Source organism: Phycodurus eques, chromosome 5 (assembly GCF_024500275.1).
Source record: "Phycodurus eques isolate BA_2022a chromosome 5, UOR_Pequ_1.1, whole genome shotgun sequence".
NCBI lineage: Eukaryota > Metazoa > Chordata > Actinopteri > Syngnathiformes > Syngnathidae > Phycodurus > Phycodurus eques.
Genome location: NC_084529.1, coordinates 1369468 through 1393807, shown reverse-complemented (window position 1 = coordinate 1393807; position 24340 = coordinate 1369468). Strand labels below are relative to the sequence as shown.

At 44.9% G+C, this 24340-nt stretch overlaps 1 protein-coding gene across 2 annotated transcripts; it reads right to left on the bottom strand.

Moving 5' to 3' along the window:
- Nucleotides 1–102: 102 nt before the first annotated feature.
- LOC133403064 (tyrosine-protein phosphatase non-receptor type 5-like) lies at nucleotides 103–23314 on the bottom strand. Of its 2 annotated transcripts, none has more exons than XM_061677559.1 (14): nucleotides 23021–23314; nucleotides 19454–19557; nucleotides 15127–15419; nucleotides 14169–14291; nucleotides 13746–13841; nucleotides 10832–11088; nucleotides 9682–9874; nucleotides 9189–9273; nucleotides 8691–8770; nucleotides 8430–8567; nucleotides 8202–8312; nucleotides 6912–7072; nucleotides 6600–6713; nucleotides 103–3705 (listed from the first exon to the last, which is right to left on the bottom strand). In XM_061677559.1, the coding sequence occupies exons 3-14, from the start codon at nucleotides 15394–15396 to the stop codon at nucleotides 3612–3614; spliced, it is 1722 nt and encodes a 573-aa protein (XP_061533543.1). In that variant the 5' UTR covers nucleotides 15397–15419; nucleotides 19454–19557; nucleotides 23021–23314; the 3' UTR covers nucleotides 103–3611. The 2 variants fall into 2 exon arrangements, with proteins under 2 accessions (XP_061533543.1, XP_061533544.1); XM_061677560.1 differs by lacking the exon at nucleotides 23021–23314 and adding an exon at nucleotides 22860–22928.
- Nucleotides 23315–24340: the final 1026 nt, after the last annotated feature.

Genomic DNA, 24340 nt, shown 5'->3' with positions numbered 1-24340 from the left:
AAACAGGAAGTAAACCAGCAATCCTGATTGCTGGTTTACTTAGCGTTTCATCATTTCTTCTTTGATTCTCACAATGAGATCATGTAAGCATTTTCAACAAGCAACGTAGTTGTTGCGAATTTGAATGGCCATAATCAGAGGACTGGGTCAAATGACTGACACATTTTTATTTGCCACTTGTTTTAATGCAGGAATCTACACAGTCAATTCTAAGCAAATTCATTTATTCAAGGAAAAATATGTAAGTCATAACCGTTTTAGCTGCCTTGCACATAGCAATGACTTTCGATGTGTTTGAGAGTCAAAGATGGACAACAGTGGGGACTGTGTTACTCAGTCTGAGGTAAAATTCTCCAAGAAAATAATAAAAACATACACATATAGCAAAGCATATTAAAGCAAAGCCTAAATTCATAACATAATACCACTGAAGACCGAACCTAATCTCATTTTTGTGTACTGTAAGGTAACTTAAGTAGTTGTCACATTTCTGTTCCGTCTTCAATCTTAGCAATAAAAATGGATGTTTTTTTTCTTAAATCACAGCATGAGCTACATACTGTACATCATGGTGGAGATGGAAATGTACACGAGGCATCTACACAAAAGGATTGTATCAAAATGTTCTAAAAATATCTCTGGTTGGTTTCACAAAAAGCAAACTGTATCAAAAGCATTGGCTGAGAGCAAGCAATATAGTAGGCTTTAACGCAATTTGACACAACAAAAAGCAGGACAACCAATCACGTCGCTTTGATTGTGGACCTACGGAGTCCCATACGGCACATGCAATCCATTAAACAATACAAGGGGGGAAAAAAAGCTTTCCAGCTGAACATAAGAGAGACGACCTTAGTTGTTCTATTGTGCTTCATACAGATTAGGCTGCGTACACAACAATCGTGGGCATCTTACTTTACGCATGTGTTAAAGCTCCGATTGGGAGCGGAGGCATCACAGAGCAAGTGGCTCTGAGCTGCACGATAGAAACGGGCCATTTACAAGCACGTGAGGTGTTTTTTTTTTTTCAACACAAAGCCATCGGTGGGAATTCCAGCTCCGCCTCGACCTCGCCGGCTCTGTGAAGCCTCTGTAAATTCGCGTATGCGGCCTTAACGCAAGAGGTCTTCGCCGTAAACGGCGCGAACCGTGAGAACCGCACAGGCAGCGCGGTAAAACTAGTGTACTATAGATTGCACAAAATTCATAATCAGTTCAATAATAACCTAACTGTTGTACATTCCTATGTTCCATTACGTTGCACATGCCTTGAAGGAACACTTAGCACCATGCAACCTGAAAACGAGGCGGCTCCTGAATGCGTCAAATGTAGAAACAGGCCTTGTGTGTGCGTTTGTGTGTGTGTGTTTTCCATGTCATTATACATATATTTTTTTAAACTATCAATAAGTAGTAAGATGTGATGGAAAAAGTTAACCGACCAAGATTACATTTAGGTGAATGTCATAGTATTTTTTTTATGGCACTGGGATTTTACTTCCTCCAAACTTTGGGAGAATTGACCAGCAACTGGCAGCAAACTGAGACTAACACAGGCCAAGTTACCAAGGGAGCGAACAGTTTCAGTCAATTGGACAAACTTGAACTCAACTTCCATGGGAAGTCCAGCTACGACTTGTGGAAATATTCAGTTGGACACTCTTCATGGGAATAATATTAGCAATTTTCAGGAAATTCATTAAAAACTATGCCATCATAATGAAAAAAGCATTTTCTTTTGTCCGAAGTAGATAAGCAGCAAAATAATCCCCCCCCCCCCAAAAAACACGTTTGTGTTGAAATAATTAGTGACTAGTAGTTTTATCCAATCTGGTTTTACGCAGAATGGCGAGAGGCGGTGGGAAAACGACATCGGGACAGCTTCGAGGAAATTCCGGTCCATCGTCTGGCGTCTCAGGACGGGGAAGCCGTGCGCCATCAACACGGTGCATAGCGGGGACGGGGCGCTGTTGACCACAACTTGGGACGTTGTGAGTTGGTGGGGAAAATACTTTGATGACCTCAATTCCACCGACACGTCTTCCTTCCACGTGAGGAAGCAGAGTCTGGGGACTCTGAGGTGGGCTCTCCTATCTCCGGGTTTGAAGTCACCGAGGTAGTTGAAAAGCGTCTCGGTGGCAGAGCCCCGATGGTGGACGAGATCTCCCCGGAGTTCCTAAAGACTCTAGATGTTGTGGGGCTGTCCTGGTTGACATGCCTCTGCAACATCACGTGGGCAATAGGGACAGTGCCTCTGGATTTTCAGAAGGGGGACCAGATGGTGTGTTCCAACTACAGAGCGATCACACCCCTCAGCCTCCCTGTTAAGGTCTATTCATGTGGGTTGAGAGGAAGGTACATCGGGAAGTCAAATCTCAGATTCGGGAGGAGCGATGTGGTTTTCGTCCTGGCCGTGGAACAGTGGACCAGCTCTACACGCTCAGCGGGGTCCTCAATGGGAGTTCGCCCAACCGGTCTACATGTGTTTTGTGGACTTGGAAAGGTGTTCGACCGTGTCCCTCGTGGGGACCTCTTATTAGCAGCTGTACGGCCGGTGTTAGAGCTTGGTGCGCATTGCCAGCGAGCGGGAGATGGACTGGCGGACCGGTGCAGTGTCTGCCGTGATGTGGACTCTGCATCGGTGGTGAAGGAGGAGCTGATCTGAAAAGCAAAGCTCGTGATTGAAAGAACAAGATCGTGGATACAAGCGGCCGAAATGAGTTTTCTCCGCAGGGTGTCCGGACTCTCCCTTTGAGCTAGGGTGAGAAGCTCGGGCATCCGGGAGGGGCTCAGAGTCGAGCCGCATCGAGAGGAGCCAGATGAGATGAGGTGGCTCGGGCATCTGTTTAGGATGCCTCCTGGACGCCTCCCTCGCGAGGTGTTCCAGACTCGTCGGACTAGGAGGAGGCCCCGCGGACGACTCCGGACACGCTGGAGAGACTATGTCTCCTGGCTGGCCTGGGAACGGCTCTGAATCCCCCCCTCCACAAGAGCTGGACGAAGTGGCTGGGGAGAAGGAAGTCTCTGCTTCCCTGATTAAGCTGCTGCTGCCCCCTGTGATCTGACTCCAGATGTGAATGGATAGTTTTAAACAATTCAAATGCATACATTTAAGTTTGTTTTGCTATAAATTCAACAGTAATGTTGAACTTTAATATTAGTTTCAATTAGTTTTCAATGGATTCCCATTTATTCTGGTCGATCCGCACTGATTCCCATTAATCTCCCCAAAAGACAATTCCCTGCGCTTTAAACCCTAAATGTATTGAATAAGATTCAAACATCCAACCCAGTCAAACACTTAGAAGTGTGTGATGAGTCTGTGGCGTCTCATGCCCATCAATGTGCAAACCTCAGTGCTGTAAGGAAGATGAGAGGATTTCTGGGTATTGCGTAGCAATTGACGTTAACTTTATTTTGAGGGCAATGTGAATAAGCGCAGGTTTCTATTCAAGAATCCTGCCGGAGCACGTCTGTCATGGATGAAGATAAGGGTGCGACCTCGTCGAAAGGGTGACACACGAGACGATGCTTGGTACAGTGGTGCATACCGCCGGAAGCGGAACAGTGTACAGTGGCGTGTCTTGGCGTGCGCGGCCGGAATTCGAGCACTACTCTTCGGAGGTGTGAGACAGCTGCTTTTCATACAGGCTGAGGACGTGATGCACAAACTGGTACTGCTCGCATGTCTGGATCATCCCACCCCTGACAACACACATTTCACAATGAATTGAGGTTACAACGTTTACAGTACTGTTATTCATCATTGACTGTGAGGATTTGTAGGTGGATGATACAACTCGGTAATTCTGACTTGGAAGCTTAGTTTGGTATGTTTTGTTCAGGAGTCATATGCACATGAACTGTAATTGAAAGGCAGATAGAGATTTGAAGGTAATACAGAACAAAAATGTCCATATCGGGTTGACAATAATTCACGCCGTTCGAGGTGTTAGTGACTGTTCCACTTGTCTGCATCATTCATGTCTTAAAAAGAAGAAAAAAACATCGATTTGACACTTTCCTAAAGAGACGAGATTTCTTTGTTTCCTTTTAAAATGTCACTACATCTGTTCTTCCTGATACAAAATAGCAAATAAAAATATGTAACGAATATCGCCAACTTCCCAAAAAGACAGCACTCCAAAATGGCCATCAGGCATACCGGCACACCCCGTCCTCCCGTCTCTTAGACAAAGAAGTAACTCAACCATCCGGACGTCCTACTGCCACCAAAAGATAGAAGGTCTGGATTCATTTAACAATAAGAGACCCCATGTGGTGACCCCCAGACAAGGGGTCTCCGCAGTGACTGAACAGTGACGCAACAGCACCCCCGAGAGGAAAGTCTTGGGACTGACAGACTGTTGATGCAAAGTTTGAGCTGGTTGTGTTTTGGTGTGTGTTTTCTTATATTGCAGATGACGAAATGTGATGTTAGTACTGATGTGCTAGGTTGTGCTACTTGTTCCCTGGCAATTCACGACAAAGTTATTTTCCGTCCCTTAAAACGAGGTGAAAATTATGAGCCGAGCGTGAGATACGAGAGAAAGTGCAGTCACCCCAAATTCTTTTTCAAGAAACCTTCTCGCCCGCCTTCTTGTTTAAAAGGAGAAGCTCTCAGCCCGCCTCCAGAGAAGCTCTTAGTTCTGCTCTGGTTCCCGACCTCTTGGGGTGCTAGGTTTCGTCCTAGCCAGCTCCTCCTGGGGCTGGCTCAGCCCCAAGTTTGCTTTTCCTTCTATATTGAGCTTTTATTTCCCCCCGCCGCATTTTGGGTCCGCGCCGCCGGCCGAAGCATTGACTTCGGTGTCGTCACCGAAGCATTCCTGGCCGTAAAGACCGAAGCGGAATCCCGGCTCTGGCCGTGAGGCAAAACCACTGGATACGGACGCGGCGAGGTTTTTCAGCGAAGCGAAGCAGTCGCTTGCTCCCAAGCAGAGCCGCGTCTTGCCAGCCGGACCTCGGCACAATTGAATTAAGTGTGTGCGTGAGTGGCTGAATGTGAGGCTCCGGAAAGCGCTTTGGGCACCGCGACGGTGTCGATAAAGCGCTATATAAGTGCAGGGATTTGAACCTTGGTACTCAGAACTGTGAGGCTGATGTGCTAACCAGTCGTCCACCGTGCCGCCACCGGAAATCAAACTTTGCTGTTCATCAAATTGAGTACAAATTGGTCCATCACATGTTGGGATTAATATTACGTGTAGGAAAGTATTACGGAGGGACGGTGAGCGACCGGTTAGAGCGTCAGCCTCACAGTTCTGAGGACCGGGGTTCAATCCCCGGCCCCGCCTGTGTGGAGTTTGCATGTTCTCCCCGTGCTTGCGTGGCTTTTCTCCGGGAACTCTAGTTTCTTCCCACCTCCCAAAAACATGCGTGGTAGGTTGATTGACAACTCTAAATTGTCCGTAGGTGTGAATGTGAGTTGTATGTACCCAGTTCAGTTTTGACTGTGGAGGAGCAGTATGATGGTGATGATGGTCTCTTAATCAAAGTGCAGGAAAGCAGAACGTAAGTGGAGAAAAACTAAACTCCAAATTGACGATGACCTCTACAGACAAAGTCTTTGTAATTTTAACCAAGAGTTGGTCAGGGCTAGACAGCAACACTTTTCTGAAATCATCAGTAAGAACTTCAACAATACTCGCATTGTGTTTGCTGTGGTTGACCAGCTCACAACCCCCTCGAATCAGATAGCTCCAGAACTCCTAACAGCAGATCAATGGAATGCATTTGCTTGTTATTTTAGTGAAACAATACAATCCATCAGGTTAAATATTAGCACAAATCTGCCAAATGATAAAATGATATTACATCTGAAGGCGCCCAGGAAAAACCCTATTACCATGTCAGAATTTGATACAATTGACCAGAAAACTGGAGAGAGAAAAGTGTTCAGCAGCTGAAACCATCAACAAGCTGTCTTGACTCAATACCATCTGACTTTTCCAAACATATTGCGAAGTTTGTGCTCGCTGATTTGCAGTAAATAATCAATTGCTCACTTCAGTCTGGCGAGTTTCCTAAAGCTCTTAAGGTAGCTGCCATTAAGCCTCTGCTAAAAAAAAAAATAGAGCGCTGGACGCTTCCATGTTAGCAGCAAGGTATAGACCCATCTCAAATCTCCCTTTCACAGCCAAGATTGTTGAGCAAGTTATTTTGAATCAACTCAACAACAATGTTAACTTAACAGCCCCAAGTGTGCATGTTTTTAAGTCCAGGTTACAAACTCTTCTTTTTCCCCATGCTTTGTAGAGCATTTCCACTTTGCACTGTATGCTGTTGTAAGAGTATTTTTATTTTGTTCCCCTCTTTGTTTTTAATCTTTATAAGCAGTTTATTCTTTGTTTTTTTTAAATGCTTTGAATCATGTAAAGCACATTGAGTTACCTTGTGTATGAAATGCGCTATACAAACACATTTGCTTTGCTTTGCTTGACTTTGTTACGACCAGCCCCCTTAGGCCATGATTACCGTGCGGCCTTCAATGAAGGGAGGTGTGCCATCCCCAAATGAGGAGAATTGGTTGTTCTGTGGGTGTGCTCTCTCCATCCACACTTACTTGGCACACTGTAGATAAGGGGAGGAGAATATATCACCTGTCCAGACGCAGTTGGCAGGTGGTCCCCAGAATGTCAACCACGCCCTCCATCCTCAGCTGCTTGCACAGGATGGAGGTGGCAATGAAGCAGCCCGTCCGACCGATTCCAGCACTGCAGATACAATGGTGAAGAGGAATGGATGCGTGCGGCGAGAACGCGTCGTTCCGCCGATTTGAATACGCCGCGATTTTACTCATTTAGCCAATAGAAGACGGCGTGAAGCAGATGATTTGATATTGTAGCCGTTTTATTAAATCAGCACAATCACCATACTGTATCCACGAAGCTAAACACATTTAAAGGACATACCTGCAATGCACTATTATAGGGCCACTGGTGGGTGGGGCCTCCTCTCTGGCTCTTTCCACTTCCTGTACCAGTTCCAAAAGAGGTGGCGCTTTGTCTGGGGTCTTCTGGTCAGGCCACGAGGTGTACCAGTACTGCCGCAGACTTCGCTCCGCATCTCCGCACTGGCACGTGCACACACACACACACACACACACACACGGTGACATGAAATTCCAGATGAACGGGTGGGATCGTATTTAATTGCGTCTCTGAGGCAGGAGCACGGTGAAGATGTTCTCATCAGCCTGTTGCTCAACACGTACACAGCGCATTCAAAGTGTGAGCTCTGTGTGACAATGAAATTCATCTCCTATACTGATTTTGCTCTTCAGTCACATCCATTGGCTCTCCCTGCACCCTGAGTAGAACAATGATTATCGATGAGGCTTTTTCCATATAGGTTACGAGTTCGGTATTAAACAATGAGCTAGCATGTCCCTGGAGCATGTCAGGGTGGCAGACCTTCGGTTTTCAGCATTGACAATAGGATCACATGAAAACAATTGGACCATGCTTAACATATTCATAGCACCTCAGAAATGGAGGTTTGAGGCCCCTTTACGGAAACACTGAAAGGACAAGCCTAAACACAAATAAACAGACAATTCTACGATTTTACAATGACATTGTTCATTGTGAAAGACCCATCCATCCTTCCATCCATTCTTGCAATCTTGAATGAACTTGTAACTTCAGGTGTTTTCAGTTGCATAGAAATACTGTATTAATCGATTGTATTTCGTTCGTTTTTTTTTTAGTCCATAAAAGTCATATACTGTATGATTTAGATCCAACACACAAAGGGGAGTATTTCACGATTTACTTTTTCTCCTTTGGATTATTAGCGCTACCGTCTAACAAAGACCCCAAATTCGCCATCACGCTCCCTTTGAGGTTACAATATTACATAAGGAACAATCACAATTATTTTGAATGTATAAATCAGGAATTGGCCTTCCGAAAATGATTTGACTGTGTTTAATAAATCTTTATAATATGTGAGTTTCACCTTTTGAATTAAACTACAGTACTCCAATTCATTTATTAAGATGCACCATGTTTTTGGAATACGGGAGGAAAGCAGAGCACCCACACGAGACAAACATGAAAACTGCGCAATGATTTTGAACAGTGAACCTTCGACTGTGAGGCAAACCTGCTAAACACGTGCCCCATTGCGCTGCCTGTTTTCCCTTCATATTTCACGCATTGTCTCTTTGTGTTATTCGGTTTTAACTTTGCTTGTCTCACCTTGAGCGTAAACACCCTCAGACTGTAGTCGTCCTCCTGTGTTACCGTAACAACAGTGATTTCAATCCCCTCGTGGGTCACAGTGTCCTCGGGCCAGTATTCGGCGCATTTCTGGAAAGGACACAAAAGACAAAAACACACCAAATAAACATGACAGCTGCAGCGACAGATCACACACACACACACACACACACGCACACGTCATCCAATATTAGCATCATTACACACCTCATTTTTCTCCTCCAAGTTTGTGATCATCACAATGATGGGGGTCCTCTCCTGCCACACCATCCTCCAGAAGTCCCCCACTGTGTTGACCGTTGGACCCTGCGTGGCGATGTACGCACGCTCTCCCCCCCCGTAACCCTGGATAAAATGGAGTCATCTCTTTGTAAATTGTGTTATTTAGTTATGGACGACATTTGCAAAAATAGAAAGTGAAGTCATCCACGGCTGATCCGCTCTCGTTTACGGACACGTCGGACTCACCTTGAGATAATTGCCGTTGATGTAAGTCGTGAGGAAATCATCTTCGTCTTGTGACTTTAAGATCACCCGGCTGTGTGTGTCTGAAGGCAGACAGTATTATCAACAGACACAGGGAATGGAAAAAGCACATTTTACGTCTCCGTCCAGGGTAAAAAAAAAAAAAAAAAAGAAAAGCTCTGCCTTTACAAATCTCATCCTAATCATGCTCAGTTTTGATTGACACTATCATCCTGATTCAACAATATGTTTATTACTGTTGTTCTGTTTTTAGGGCGCCGAGTGCACAACACAACCACAATAATAAACGTAGCTCAATGACAGCGACAATCCAAACTGAGCATTGTTTTCCAAAATGCGGCAGGGAAAAAGAAAGGAAAACTTGGGGGCTTTTTTTGGAATATATATGTGATCATATATAGGAATAGTATAATGTTAGTGTATAGTCCTCATAACAGCGTTTAGTACCAATTATATTATGGTGAAAAGAGACATACTCACTGGGTAAGATGGTTTTGTAGCGGTTCTTTCTCACGAGTCCCGGGTAGTTGTAGTCCTTCGGGGCCACAAAGTTCATGGGAGTTTCCTGCAAATGGACAAACAACAAACAGGAACAAACAGTGGACAGCAACAATTAGCCCATGTCATGTGGGAGGTACAATCCGTCCACAAGATAATCAAGTGGTAAAGATTCCGTTTTCCAGAGAACTTGTGATGTGACGCAATCGGACATCACGGAGGGGATTGTCTGACTCGTTTGCAATCTTCAATACATCCTCCATTGCCCAGCAGGCACGAAAATCCTCCGAGAGTTTGGATGCAAATTAGGCCAAGAATCTTTCCATCTTTCGCCCACTATCAGCCAGAGGCAAAGCTTACGGGTGCGCAGAGGTCCATTGGGTGTACGCTATGAGAGGGTGAGTCCTTGTTCATATTTGTGTATACTGTATCTGACAAGTTGTGTAGGCGGGTGAGCTGCTCTTGTTGCACTCACATAGAACTCAGCCTGCAGGCTCTGGTCATCCATGGCCCGTGTGTGTAGCATGGCAGGGGTGAGGATGTGTGTTCCCTGCCGGAGGTACTCCTGGGCTGACTGGTCCCTCGGGGAAAGCTGGGCTCCATAGCCGTATGGCTCTGTGCAGCCCGGTGTACACATGTCCAAGGTCAAGGAAACGTTGGACCCCCTCCTGTGTGAGAAATGTATTCTCAGATAAAACACTTGCATACACTTGTGATCACGAGTAACTCTGTGTGCCCAATTAATACAAATCAGAAGAGCATCGGTCACTTATTCAGTGACGGAACGACTATCATCTCAGTTTTAATGGCTCGGATGTAAGCTTTCAAATCAGATAAGATAAGACAGAACTATTTTGAAGCTAGCCCTCACTTTTAGCCCACCGCAAGCATTGTTACTTTAGTTACCTCTTTAAAAAGAAGTCATTGCTGTCATAGAAGGGCGTCATGGTGCCCGAAACGCTTTACAGAGGCTCACAATCACCCCTTCGTACACATAATCGTGGACCAATGAGCAGCTGCTGCCATGCAAGGCGCTACCAGGCCCACTCGGAGCAATTTGGGCTTCAGCGTCTTGCCCGAGGACACTTCGACAGTAGACAGTCGGAGCCGGGATTTGAACTGCGGACCCTTCGGTCACTGAACGACCCGCTCTACTATCTGAGCAACGACCGCCCAAACACAGTATATACAGTCCCATGAAAAACGAATGCTTAAGCCTCCACAAAATGATTTTCAAAGGGTTGAACGTGGACCGAGGAAGAACCAATTATGATAAGGGTCTCTATCAAAGTGTGGAAACAGTAATGCTAATTTGACTGATCAATGCTCTGAACCGTAATCCCATCTGTTCGCCACTCTCCATGAACCAGGATGTAGCCTGCTGACCAACAAACCCAAATACGGCCCGCTGATGATTTTTTTTTTTCCGGTTTTCTTAACAGTTTTGACCTCGGCGCAGTTTTTTGTACGGTAGGGTTGATTTTCAACAAAATGTATCGGGAGTCGAAAATTTGATGTCGTATGCATAAACAAAAAAACAACTGTAGCTATGAGGTTGTATACAAACCAACAATGAAGTAAGCCACATACATGAAACAACAACCTCTTTAAAGACCATAACAAACCTCTCCTGAAGCCCCACCGGTGTGACTGTGAGCGTTACAGCATCTCCCTCTGGCTTGCTGTCAGTTCCCATTTCAAAGACCGGAGTCTGAGGCACGGCATCCAGATCGATCAGGTCCTCCTGGGCGTTCGTCCACTCCGACAGGGTGAAGGAGGGCTGGCGGCTCACTGACTGACGTCTATCTCCAGCGTCCCGTGAAGCGCTTCCCGATGACCACAAGCCAGTACCGTAACGCCACCTACACACCATGTGGATGACCTGAAGACATGAGTGGAGGAGAACGTGATATGTCGCCACTTGTCAGTCAAATATACAGTACAGGTCCAAGAAAAACTCCTTGGAATGACATGGATTTCTACATACATTGGTCATAAAATTGTATCTGGTCTTAATCAACAGAAAAATTAACACAACAGCTATTGTAAACTAATACCACACTAACAATTACTAGACATGTTGCAGTGCATGGTGAAAACGTACAGTATGTGAAACTTTTGTAATTAATAATCCCTGCAATAACCGTTAGTTTCCTGGAATTGCAGATCAGACCTGCATAATGGTCAGGAAACATTTTGGACCATTCCTCTTCACAAAACGTTTTCACCATTTTAATTTGGTTGAGGTCAGGACTCTGATCGGGACACCTCAGAAAGAGTATTTTCTTCTGTTGAAACAATTCTGTTGTTGACTTGCTACATTGAGCAGCGTGGGACAGAGGGTAAGCGTAAGCCCAGCAACCAGCACATGTCGTCGTTGTGTTCCTGGGCGAGGCACTTCACCCACATTGCCAATGGATGCATGCGGTTGGACGTTTGGTGGTGGTCGGAGGGGTCGTAGGCGCAGAATGGCAGCTACGCTGCCCCAGGTTTTAAATTCTCCTTTAAAATGTCTTGATAAAAAATACATTTCTCCACTGGTCATAGCAATCTGTCCATGCCCCGCAGTAGCAAAGCAGCCCAAAACAATCACGCCCTGTCCAACATGTGTGTTTATTCTAAACAACTCCACTTTGGTTTCATCTGTCCTCACAATAGTTTGCTAGTAGTGCTACAGAACATTCAGGTACTTGATTGCAAAGTGAAAACCTGTAGCAATGCCTTTTTGGACAGCAGTGGCTTCCTCCATGGTGTCCTCCCATGACATCCATTCTTGTTTAATGTATAACTTATCTTTGATCTGTTATCAGCGATGTCTGCATGTGCCAGAGATTTACCCAACATTCTACGATTCTTCTTCAGCTAATTGGGCATTCTGCGCTGTGTTTTGCAGTATGCTTAGGGTTCTTCAGAGGACCACCACTCCTAGGGAAAGTAGCAACAGTGCTGAGGTTTTTCCCCATTCATACACAGTCTATCTTACCGTGAACTGATAAACATGAGAGACAACTTTGAGAGATACGTCCTGCAAGTTAACAACTCTTAATCATTTCATCAGTTCATCTGGGAGCTCTCTTGTGTGAGGCATGGTTAACATCAGGCAATGCTTCTTGAGAATAGTAAACTCTAAGATCGTTTTTTTTTTTTTTTTTTTAATAGCGTTTGCAGCTTTAACCAACACCTCCAATACCCCACGTTGATGGGAGTCGACGCTGGCTGAATCCTGACTGATTAGCTCTTGGCGAAGTCGTTTGCCAAGGGGTTCATATACTGTGCCTTTCCCACCTTATGCTGTGAATGTCGTTGTAGTGTGTTCAACAACAACCTGAAAACATGTAATTGTTTGTGTGGTATTAGATCAAGCAGACCGTGTTTGTCTATTATGGTGACTTAGATGAAGATCAGATCACATTTGAAAACAAATTCATGCAGAAATTCAGCAACTACCAAAGGGGTCACAAAAATAAGTTAGTCACAACTCACTCCTTGGAAGGCTTTCGTTCTTTTTTTTTTTTTTGCTTTACAAATAGTGGTAGCCTGTGGTTAGCAGCCCAGGCTTTTAGCCTGCAGGGTAGCGCATTGAAGTCAACCCTATGCGAATGGCGGTCACATGTGTTGATGAGTGTAATGGATGCCAGCTCACGCTGCGTAAAAGTACAGGTCGCTACTATTGGACTACTTTAGGTCACTAGCACGGGAGCATTTCGGCTGCCCGCTTGAGAATAGAAAAGGAGAGATGCAAGCCTCTCACCAGAAAATGTTCACATGATGGTGTTTCCGATGACGAATTGTCAACTTTCTTAAATCAGCTCTGCAATGCCCTTAAAAAAAGCTGGTAGTTCATTGGCTTACTTTGAGGTTTGTGGCGGTTAGCTCATTTTGACATATTTGTGGCTTATGGCACGGACGACACGACAAGTTTGTTACCTAAAGTAAAATAATCTCCACAAAGAAGTTTTAATAGTATTTTGTAAGAGAGAGTTTTTGTTTTTGTTTGTTTACTTATTTTGTTATTTAATTTCTGGCATGCAGCACAGAAAGGAGGCCCGTTACCTCAATTTTTACACATTTGAAGTTTACAGCCCAGACAGCAAGTTTGTTTCTTAACCTCCACAGTGCATGGAGTTTATTTTTGTGTATTTGTTTCTTAATTATTTTGCTTTTCTATTTTATATAATTTTATTTGTAGCACAGATGGGAAGTTTGTTACCTCAGACACTATTATTTTTTAAAATCATTTATAATTGTTCTCATAAGTAATCCAGTTTTGCTATCAAAAAAACAAACAAATCTTTCGTGTATCATTACAGTCCTAGTTTTTGCAACTGTAAATATATCTGATACAATGATCAAATCAGTTACGTTGCATTAAAACACACTACACATATGCACAGTAACCACACTAATTTACCAATGTGCATATCAACCTGCATTAAGGTAATAAACAGTCATTGATTGAAAAAAAAAATAATAATAATAATAAAACAAGACCAGAGTGTGAAATTTGGCATAGAATTGTGTGATACAGTTTGTGCATACCATAAAAACACAGATGGTCACTCCAATGCCTGCAGTGACATAAATGATCCATGTTTGCTGTGTTGTGTTTACCACAGCCTTCATCAGCGCCATGGACTGACAAGAGCACACACACAGAGAGAGAGAGAGAGAGAGAGACAAGGGTTTAAACATTGCATTCATCACATCTTTGCATTCTGGTTTCACCTTGTTCATAAAACTGCTTGCTAATGACAGAATATCTGTTTTTACTATTGTTGGTTGGTAAATGCTGTCTATATTGACGTCTATATTAATTCACCTATTGATGTGTTTTGTCTTAAATGAAGCAAGAAATAACATATCCAAATAATTACAGTGTAACAAATAAACCGTTTTTTACTTATACCTATTTGGGTTGTACCTCAATGGAAAACAATGAAATTGTATAATTTTAAAACTCACATCCACTCCAAATATTGGGTGGCAGGGTAAGACGAAGCCGAGATAGAAGTCGATGACCTGGAGGGCTTTATAGATCGAGGCAAACGGCCCGTTTCCTTCCACAACAAAGAAGATCCAGTACCCCTGAGAGGAGAAAGGCAAAGCAGACTGTCAGTGTGTCGCCCTTCAGGCACATTTCAGGTGAAAAGCATCAAGCAAAAAATGTGTGGAGGTTTCGTGTGTAACTGAAAAAAAGGGTTAGAGGGTACTTCCACATTGAAGCAAATGTTTGCATTCCATTTACTGGAATTATTTCTGATCATTTGGCTCTCATTTATCACGTGGGTGCTTTTAACAGCAACGTGAGCAAAAGGTATTCTAAAATAACTGACCTCATCATTGGAACTTGACTCTGTCGTAGAACAACTTATACAAGGTACTGTATATACACGAAAACTGTGTCATTAAAAAAAAAAAAAAAAAAATGGGTGGTGCACAGTGAGATCTATGCGGTGGTTGACAGCTATTGCGCTCTAGTTTATCATGGCTTTATTTTCCTCAAAAGGAAATTATAGATGCCCAAAGCCTAGTCATATATGAAACCTTCTCTTATTCGGAGCGCACTTTACAGACTTATCATCAGCCATCATTGATTTTCTATCCCACTCGTGCTGTTCAGAGATACGGAGCTTGCAAATCTGCTTGCCTATCCAAGCAGATTTGGGGCGAAAGACGGACTACATGTTGGACTGGTCGCAAGTCTGTCACAGGGAACAGATAAAAAGGAACAACCATTCCCACTCTCATTCGCACCGTCATGTTGTGTAGGTAACTGAACCCAAGCTGCCAGCCCAGAAGTCAGGCGGAGTGAACCACTACAACCTCAGTGACTCGTCTTTCCACTTGAAGTGAACAAATACATATAAGCGAATATATTTTGGGAGTTTCATTTTACACTCGCGAACATCCATTCACATACCGCGACTTGGGAGACGACAAAAAGCGAGGCCCAGTACTGGAGCTCAATCACCAATGTGTACACTTTGTGCAAAAAAACTTCTTCTCTTTGTGAACTTTGCCCCCCTGTGCTTCCATCTTTGCGCCCTAGCAACTCTTCCTTCTTCGGGGCGGCATCCACTCTTTTTCCTGGCTTTGTGGGCTCATCCAGCCAAACGGGGTCCTCATCCGGCCTGAGGAAGATGGAGTCCTCAGTGTGGGAGCGAGTGGAGCTGCTCAGGCGGCGGGTCATGATCCTCCTGCTGATGAAGGCTCCTATGTGTTGGGAAGGATTTGACACATGAATGTTGCTTAAGCACAACGTTAAGAACATGTAAATATTAAAAAAAAAAAAAAAAATGTTTTTAAATGTTATAAACATCCTGCCACTGATGCAATATATACAGTATATGCTGTATTAGCAATACTATATTGGCCACATATATCTAGAATGTCTCAGCACAGCCCAGACCTCCACCAAGGTGAAATATTAGCAAAAGTGGAGAAAGTACGTTGATAGAGGGTGACAAACCTGTGGTGCCATGATTCTGGTGAGCGGATCGCTTTTATAACACCATTGCGACTCAAACAGTGAAATAAAATTGCCGCATGTACTCCTTTATCCAGATCCGCACTCAAATTCGATATGAAAAAGTGAATTTCGCACAAGAAAGTGCAGAGGTTTGCTTATTTCTTTTATTTTCTATGAGAAATTTCCAAAGGCTCCATCCTTTGTTAATGAGTAACAATATATTACAGATTTAAGAAAGAATAAGAACCATTTGACTATCTTCTATGACGCTCCTAGTTGCTTATATCTGCTGCTTAGCGACTAAAATTGTACATAATACAATGTTTTCCAGTTCAATGGCCTCCGGTTACTGTTTGTGCGCATGATGGGTGTGATATTTAAAATCAGAGAGAGCGTGCGTATGTGTGTCGGTGGGTGCGAGAGATTCTCCATTGTGGAGAGATGAGTCAGGGGTAACGTGTTTACAGCCCTGACCGTCGCCTTGGCAACAGAGTGGCTCTCATTCCTGTCATCCATCCTGAGCATTATCATCTACCAGCAACACACTTGGGCACACACTTGCACATGTAAACGCAAGCACACGCACACACGCACAGCCCTATCATTGTGTTCCTGTCATGATCCACTCTGAGTTTTTATTTATTTATTTTTTTTTTACTGTATGTAAGTTAGCTCCTCCCTATTTGTTCCCTTTGTTTCCCGTAGGGGGCGCAAGGAGGAGCGAAGCAAGGAGGTTTCTTATTTTGTACTACTGTAATTTCTCGTGTAAAATGGGGATTCCCGCCACCCCCCCAAAAAAATATCAAAAAATCACTGGTGCGCATTATACATAGGTATAGGGGGAAAGGGGAAAAAAAAAAACTTTCCCATTTTATAAATGTATGCCGCCATCTAGAGGTTATGAAAGAGCGGTACTCGGTCATTTCAATAGGCCACCGCCACCTAGAAGTTAAGAGAAAGGTGTACACTTTCATTCTAATATGCCAGCGCCATCGAGAGGCTATGAAATAGTTGTAGCCACACCTTCATTTCAATATGACAGGGGTACATATGACTACATAATATGTGCAGTTGTGCTCATAAGTTTACATACCCTGGCAGAATTTGTGAAATATTGTTTTTTTTAAGTATGACTGATGACTGAACAACAACCATAATTGATTTATTTATAGTTATGTTTTGTTTATTCATAATGCTTTTCTGAAGTGTTTGAGCGTTTCATTTGAATCCCATTAAAATAAAACTAAATGTGTTTTGCCTGACCCTTCATGTTTTCTTTGAAGAATTGTACCCATCTTACAAATTCTCCCCAGGTAATCAAACATATGCGCACAACTGTGTGTTTTTTTTCCATTTACTATATAAAAGTAGGGCTGCGAATTTCAAAAGAAGAGCAAGTAAATAAAAAGAAAGCATTAGGTGTTCAAATGAAGCTCTTACCTTCAGAAAAAGTCTTTGAAAAAAGACAGAATACAGATAATACCTCATGTTTTGATCATTTGGGTAGAAGCAAAATCTTGCATTGTAAAAATGCATTGTGTATAGGTAGAAGGGTTTTCCAGAATTTTGAGGTCAACTTTGGGGGTGCGTATTATACATGAGAAAGGACGGTATGTGGAACATACTGTATTAATCCTACTCATTAGTAGCAAATTTTGTTTATACTTTATAGGAATAAAGATTTTGAGTTACTCCTACAACCTGAGCCTTCACATTATTGTGGTAGAGGGTAGCGGTGATCCAAAAAATGGCTAATATCGATACCAAGTCAGTATTGTATCAATACTAACGTGAAAATATCGATACGGTAGTTTCAATTTCACTCTTGTATGCACTGCTTTGGTTTTATCAAACAGGCGACAGCAGACTCGCCGTTCCTGTCTGAGCACAGAGCTTAGCTCCTCTTACCCCCTCTGGTGTTTCGATGTTGTGCCGTCACGTGACCTAGCAGAACTAGCGAGCTAGCATGCAAGCAATCAAGTCTCAGTCTCCGCCCTACATTAATTGATATTTAGCAATTTGATGATGCATCTATTGAAATGTTTCAAAAGCATCTGTATCGGCGACGTTGTGCCCTGTATTTACATGGTATCGGATCGATACCAAAATATGCGGTATTGCAGACCACTAGTGGAGGGCTTTGTGTGTCACATAAATCCTAGGGGCTAAATTGTTGGGGGCTTTATGACCCTGGTGGGGTCAACCAGGGCACAATGGTCCTAGATGAGGGACAAGACAAAACACGGCTCTGAAATCCCTATGATGAAGGCAATTATTTAAACATGTTTTGCCTCCTCAAGATGTGGGCCACCAGGGCCGAGTCCCCCTAGAGCCAGGCCTGGAGGTGGGGCTTATTGGTCTGCACCCGTGGGGCCAGTCCGGGGACACCCCTAAGAGACAACATGGGTCTTCCTTCCCAGTGGCCCACCACCTGTGAGAAAGGCCAAGCGGGTCTGATGCTTTAAGAGCTGGGTTGCAGACTGTCATTCTCATTGTCATTCTCCTCGAGGGGTTAGATTCTCTTCCACTGGAGTTCGCTCGGTGAAAGTCGCAGAGCAGGTGTTGTTATACTTATCGGTGCCTGTACGGTGGGATTCACCCCGGTGGACGTGAGGGTAGCCTCCCCTTTCGGGTGGATGGAAGGATCCAGACTATTGTTTGTGAGTATGCAGCCCAGAGTGCCCACCCTTTTGGAAAGGAGGTACTGGAGAGTGCTCCTGGTGGAGACTCCCTCATTCTGCCGGGTGGCTTCAATGCTCACATGGACAACTACGGTGAGACCTGGAAAGGTGCGATTGGGTGGAACGCTACTCCCAGATCTAAACCCGAGTGGTGCTTTGTTATTGGACGTCTGTGCTCATCATGTCTTGGACATTTGGGGAAAGAGAGGGCTGAAGCTGACAACTGAACAACACCTAAAACAGTTGACGAGCTTGGCACCCTCAGCAGGGTGCTGGTGGGTGCGCTGGAGTTCTCCCAACCAGTCTACATGTGGTTTGTGAACTAGGAGAAGGAGTTCAAGCATGGGTACTCTGGGACTATGGAGTACTGAACCCCCTGATATGGGCTGTTTGGTGCCTGTTCTACCATTGTCAGAGTTTTGTCCACATTTTGTTTCCAGCGAGCATTGGACTCCACCAAGGCTGATCTTGGTCACCGATTCTGTTCATAACCTTTATGGACACGATTCCGAGGCAGAGCCGAGGCATTAAAGGGATCTGGTTTGGCGGCCTCGGTTTTACGTCTCTGCTTTTGGCAGAGGATGTGTTTCGGGTCGCTTCATCAAGCCGTGATCTTCGACTCTCGCAGTTAAGTGGGAAGCAGCCGGGGTGAAAATCAGCACCTCCAAATCTGAGGCCATTCGTGTCGTCGGAAAAGAGTGGCGTGCCCTATCGGGGTCGGGAAGCGGAGGAGTTTCAGTAGCTCGCGGACTTGTTCACGAGTGAGGGAAGAACGGAGCGGGAGATCGACAGGCTGAGCGGTGCGGCGTCTGCCGTGATGTGGACTCCGCATCTGTTTGTCGTGGCGAAGAAGGCGCTTCGCCAAAAGGTAAAGCTCTCTATTGACCGGTCGAGCTACGTTCCGAGCCTCGCCTATGGTCACGACCTACGGCCGAATGCGGAGGTTTGCTATTTTTTACCCGATGTTGTCTAAATCTGTCGCGAGTGAGTTTGGAGCGTTTTTTTTTTTTTAATCGCTGACTCCGAACAAGACAAGAAAAATAATGGCTTGAAGGATAATATTTGGAAAGCATCCAGGCGTCACGTGGCTCACTCACTTAAGATAGAGCAAAGGAAAGGATAGCGTGGGAGTCAGATCACATGATGAAGATGAATCCTGTATTTTGCGGCAGCCGGACCCTGTTGACCATTGAGCAGCAACCTGTAAGGCAGAAGATGGAAAACATTTCTTTGGATATTTTATAAAGTTATGAATAAAGAGATTGTTGGAAGACATTTTAAATACAGCTTGAATCATGTCCCAAAATACACGCCGAAGCCTCGTTGTGACTCAAGCACTAGCAGTCCTGCTGAGGCGGTGTTAGTAATTCTCCATTTGAGTAGCACGCTTGTCAGCTGCCGGCTGCGCGTTCGTGCTAGGGATGTAAGGTGACACAGTAAACTGTTAATATGTCTTCCTTCTCTTCCTTCTTTTCCTTCGTCACTCTCCTTCTGGAAGAGGCGGAGATGAATCCAGACGGACACCTTCCCAAAACATTCCGATCGCTTCTGTTGCACTCAGTACGCACGAGCTCTCCTTTCTCTCGCCCCCCACCTTTTCCTCTGTGCCTTGCTGTGAACCAATAGATGACCTCGGTGCAAAATGAGACCACGTCGGCATGTGCGTGCGTGTGTCTGTATACGGGTGATGCGCGCAGGGAAGCGGCAGCTATGAGTGTTTGTGCAGCCCGTAGCCATGGCAACATACACGCATACATACAACATACACGCATTCACCCAATCACCAAAAGAACGGTGAGGAATAGTCTTGTGTGGGAGGAACTGTGAAATCTCGCAAGATGCAGATGTGCGGATGCGGGGATGAACGGGAGATGAAGCAGGGTGAGGCGGTGACGCAGTGAGGCCGGCGTTCCGGTAACCGCGGTAACCCAAATATGATATCGAGCCCTCGCACGCCCGATACGTACACACACAGACGCAGGCTCGAGCGGAAGAGAAGCGATGTGCAAGTTGGCCAAACAATACCGCTTGTCTTTGCTTTCAGTCTTCAAGGTAAAAAAGTCTGATGCCAGAATCAGACGACAAGCCAAATTTGGTGTCTGGCGATGCCACTCCGTCACACCGCTGCCATAAAATCTTGTTTCGTCTCAGTCAGACACGGCGTGCACATTTGATTTGTCCTAATGTTACAAGTCATGAAAATTGAGAATCATTTTCTTTCATTGCGTGACACAACTTGTTTTAAATATGATTTTTTTCCCCTGCTACTTGTGTGTCATTCGCACACAGAAGATAACCCTTTAACAAATAGAAAATATATCACATCAACCCCAAATCTGGTCCTGATATGAATATGAATTTGGGCCTCATTGCTTATAAGGACCCAGATAAAAGGGATTTATGGTGTGCTGAACATGAGAGCTGATTCCTCAATGAGGGTCCTCTGTCTTTGGATCCATACAACCCCCCGCCCCCCTCATCTTCATACAGATCGTATGCATTCCATTGATCTGCAGCCATGAACACATCCAAGTGAGTGCAAACAAAAACCCTTGAGTTAGCGGGATCCTTCGCTGCAGGCAGGCATTTTCATGAACAAAGGGAATGACTTTCCTTTTTTTTTTTCTCTTTGGGTGACAGATGGCTCGTGTTCTAATGGATGTTCCTGATGATCTTCTTCCTCTGTCTGGAAAATAATGGAAGTATAACAGCATGTCGCCATGTGGCCATTCTATTTGGCTTTCAGAAGCTCTGGTCTGCAACTTTTATTAACCCTTGTCATTGGGGGGGTACATAAATAAAAGTTCAGCACCAACCACTGACAGGCAGCATTTTTCTTGTTGTTTGGTGCGTTTTTCAATCCTTCAATTCGTTTTCCAATGACAATGTACTAAACCACACAGACGTGACAACATTCCTTCAATATACTTCTTTTTTTTCATCACTTTTGGCCTACATATCAGGTACAGCATTGCAGACTTACTTCTTCCTGGTTTGCTTTGCTACTTGTTGCAAGATAGAGTTCAGTGGGCTGAGTCTTAAATGTCAATATGTCCGTTCCAAAATAGCCTATGGCTGTCATGCCCGCTGAACAGAGAGATGACAGGAACAAGGAATTAAACACGCACGCGTCGACAATCAGGCCAAATCGGAGCATCGTTCCCTTCCTTGAGATTTAAGTCGGAAAACAGCAATGGCCCGATTCCCGGATGTCCTGAAAGATTATCCTGGCCGATTATCCGGTGGTGTGTGTTTAGAATGTGTCTCAAAGTTGCTCACCACCATAAAAATGACAAGAACAGAAAAACCCAAAGTTACCGAAGCTGCTTGTATTTCTTCTTTGACTACTATTACTGCCGGTATTCTTTTTTTTTTTTTTTTTTTTTTTTTAATGTTACGATCGTAAACATAGGACGTACCAATTGTTCTTAATTAGGATAAACCCCTTCAGATCTATCATCTCATTTTCGAGGGGGTGCCATATGTTTTATTCAAAAAAAAAAAACATAATCATAAAAGGTAACCTGTACAGTTAATAAAGGTTTGATTTCATTCTATTTCCATGATTTCCTATGGCAAAACTAGTTTTAAAAGCCGAACATTTCGATCCTTTGGCTGTGCTATTTAAACACCTGGAACTGTCATAAATTGGGGGGGGGGATTCCACTGTGCATTATGTTGAATGAAAAACTGCAGCATCTGGTGGATCTCAAATGAAGAGTCACCGCTGTCCATCCCGATAGTTTCAGGAATCAAATGTACAGGTACAGTCGCGTTTCCTGTTTCCTGCTGACTCAAAGCTGAGTATCAAGCGTGCTGCTGCTGTGCTCGTGTGGCAGCGAGATGGGTTAAAGAGGAAGCGCGCACTGAAAGGGATGAGAGAACGGAAACACGAGATTGAGTCGCTAACTTACAACGAATGACCTTAAAGTTTAAATGTGGCGTCCCGCGTCTGGGGCGGGGGAGCTAATCCATCACATTCCTTAGTTTACTAGACTCCTTCAGATACTTTCAGCAACGCTTGCAGGAATTCAATTACAAAATCGACTGCACATCACATGCAAACACGTCACTCAGCCTGAAACGTAGCGCACGGATGAATTCGAATACGTTGCACGGCGAGCGGATTTACAGGCCGAAGGAGCTCGATCTGGATTTGAGGCAACGGGAGAATTGGACGACACGAGGGCGGTGCATCAAAACGTCGATGCAGAAACGGCAATCCCGGGCGGTCATTCATACTTAGACAAAAGGCCATTCATATGTACGTCGCTCGCTACGGTGTGCTCGAGCAACCGCACAGAGCGGAGAGGGATGGATTAGCAATGAATCACCAAGGGAGGAGGACTGTTGCATCTCTTGTTGGTAACTCCCACATCGTCTCACGTACGCATACTGTACGCACGCACGCGTGAGTCAAGCTATCAGTGATATTAGAGGCATGTGAAAATACAAGGCTGATGAAGACCCAACCTGTTGTTCATGTAGGCTACATCACGGTACCTTTTTTGCACGGCAGCCGTACGAACCGCAGGGGCTTCATCGCGCTATTGGTATTCACCTCGCGTCGCACAACCACAAAGGGGGAGAGAAAGCGGGAGGGGAGGGAGGGCCGGAACACTCATCCCCAGCCTTAAGTCTGCGGTTAGGATAAGTCTTCTTACCTGACTGAGCCTTTCTTCAAACGGCCATCTGCTGCTCTTCTCCCTCTGAGCCAAAGAGCAGCCGATTCCTCTGCTGCTCCTCCGCCTGCCGCAGAGAAAGCGTGCTCGCGTGCGAGGAGGAGACTGACCGACGGCGACGGGCTGAAAGATGCGCGCGAGGTTAGCGGAGGCCGAGCGGACTCGTGCGGTGGCTGTTCGCACGTGAGAACGAGCGCGAGACAAATGCGGTGGATTCTATATTGTTTGGATCCTGGAGCAGAGCGAGATCCACAGGCGGCAGCTTCATCTAGGTATATGCAGCGAGAGGCTGTGCGGTAGCCTTGGCAACAGAGCGACAACGAGGGAGTGCGAGTGAGAGAGAGAGAGAGAGAGAGAGAGATCACATTGTTGGCACATCACCTGGTTACTGTAAGGTGCTCCACTTTTGCTAAACTAAACTTTCTCAGCAATAATCACGTTCTATACGGTTTCATAATTGACAAATACCCCCCCCCCAAAAAAAAAGATTTACAATGTAAAGTCGCTGCTCACGTAGTATTCGGATCGGTTTCGAGCCGTGAAAATCTTTCGTCGGCACCCCGCCGTTGACGACGGACCAGGGTAGCGCCATCGAGGGTTGGCGCGAGGGGCGCCGGTCAAGCCGGCGCCGTGACCCGCAGATAACCGTTTGCGTTGGCTTTCAAACCATCGCTGGGAACTCAAGCGACTGTCTGCACGGGAGTTAGCCAAATAAACCGCGATACCATGAGTAACCACACTCACGTTGTCACATCCCAAAAAATGTCAATGTTACACTTTTGGGTAGGGAGGGGGATTTTTAGGGGTAGAAATTCGACTGAATTTGCTCCCGTCACTTTTTCTTTTTCTTTTCGATAATCTTTGATGACTTTTTATCGGGTTTTCATGATCATTTTGGTCGGAAATGCCCAAAATGTCCTTTTTCAAGCTATTTTAGATGGTCGGATTTCTCGTTATTATGCGATATGCAATTGCTCTGATCGCTCGTTTCGGAAAACAGCTCGGATCCGATCGGTCCGTGTCACGGCGTCTGCTGGCGTCGAAGCTCGGGGCGGCCGAGCGTTCTTAGCGGCATCCTGTACTTCGATGCCACGTTCAGAGTTTGATCGGAACGTGATCCGAAAGGGGACATGGGCGAAAATGAAAAGAGACGGAAATATTTTGAGGCGGTGCTCATCCCGCGCTCCCGTTCACTGGAATCGATGACCGCAACCTTCACGATTGCATCCACTCTTACATCGTAAATTAGGAATACAGTTCAGTATCGTCGGAAAACACGACGTATGTATACTGGAATGCCGT

Coding starts and splice junctions, on each gene's coding strand:
- LOC133403064 (XM_061677559.1), bottom strand. CDS start 15,396: ATGACCCGCCGCCTGAGCAGCTCCACTCGCTCCCACACTGAGGACTCC. Junction 14,292..15,126: donor TTGTCGTCTCCCAAGTCGCG/GTATGTGAATGG, acceptor TTCTCCTCTCAG/GGGTACTGGATCTTCTTTGT. Junction 13,842..14,168: donor ACCCAATATTTGGAGTGGAT/GTGAGTTTTAAA, acceptor TGCTCTTGTCAG/TCCATGGCGCTGATGAAGGC.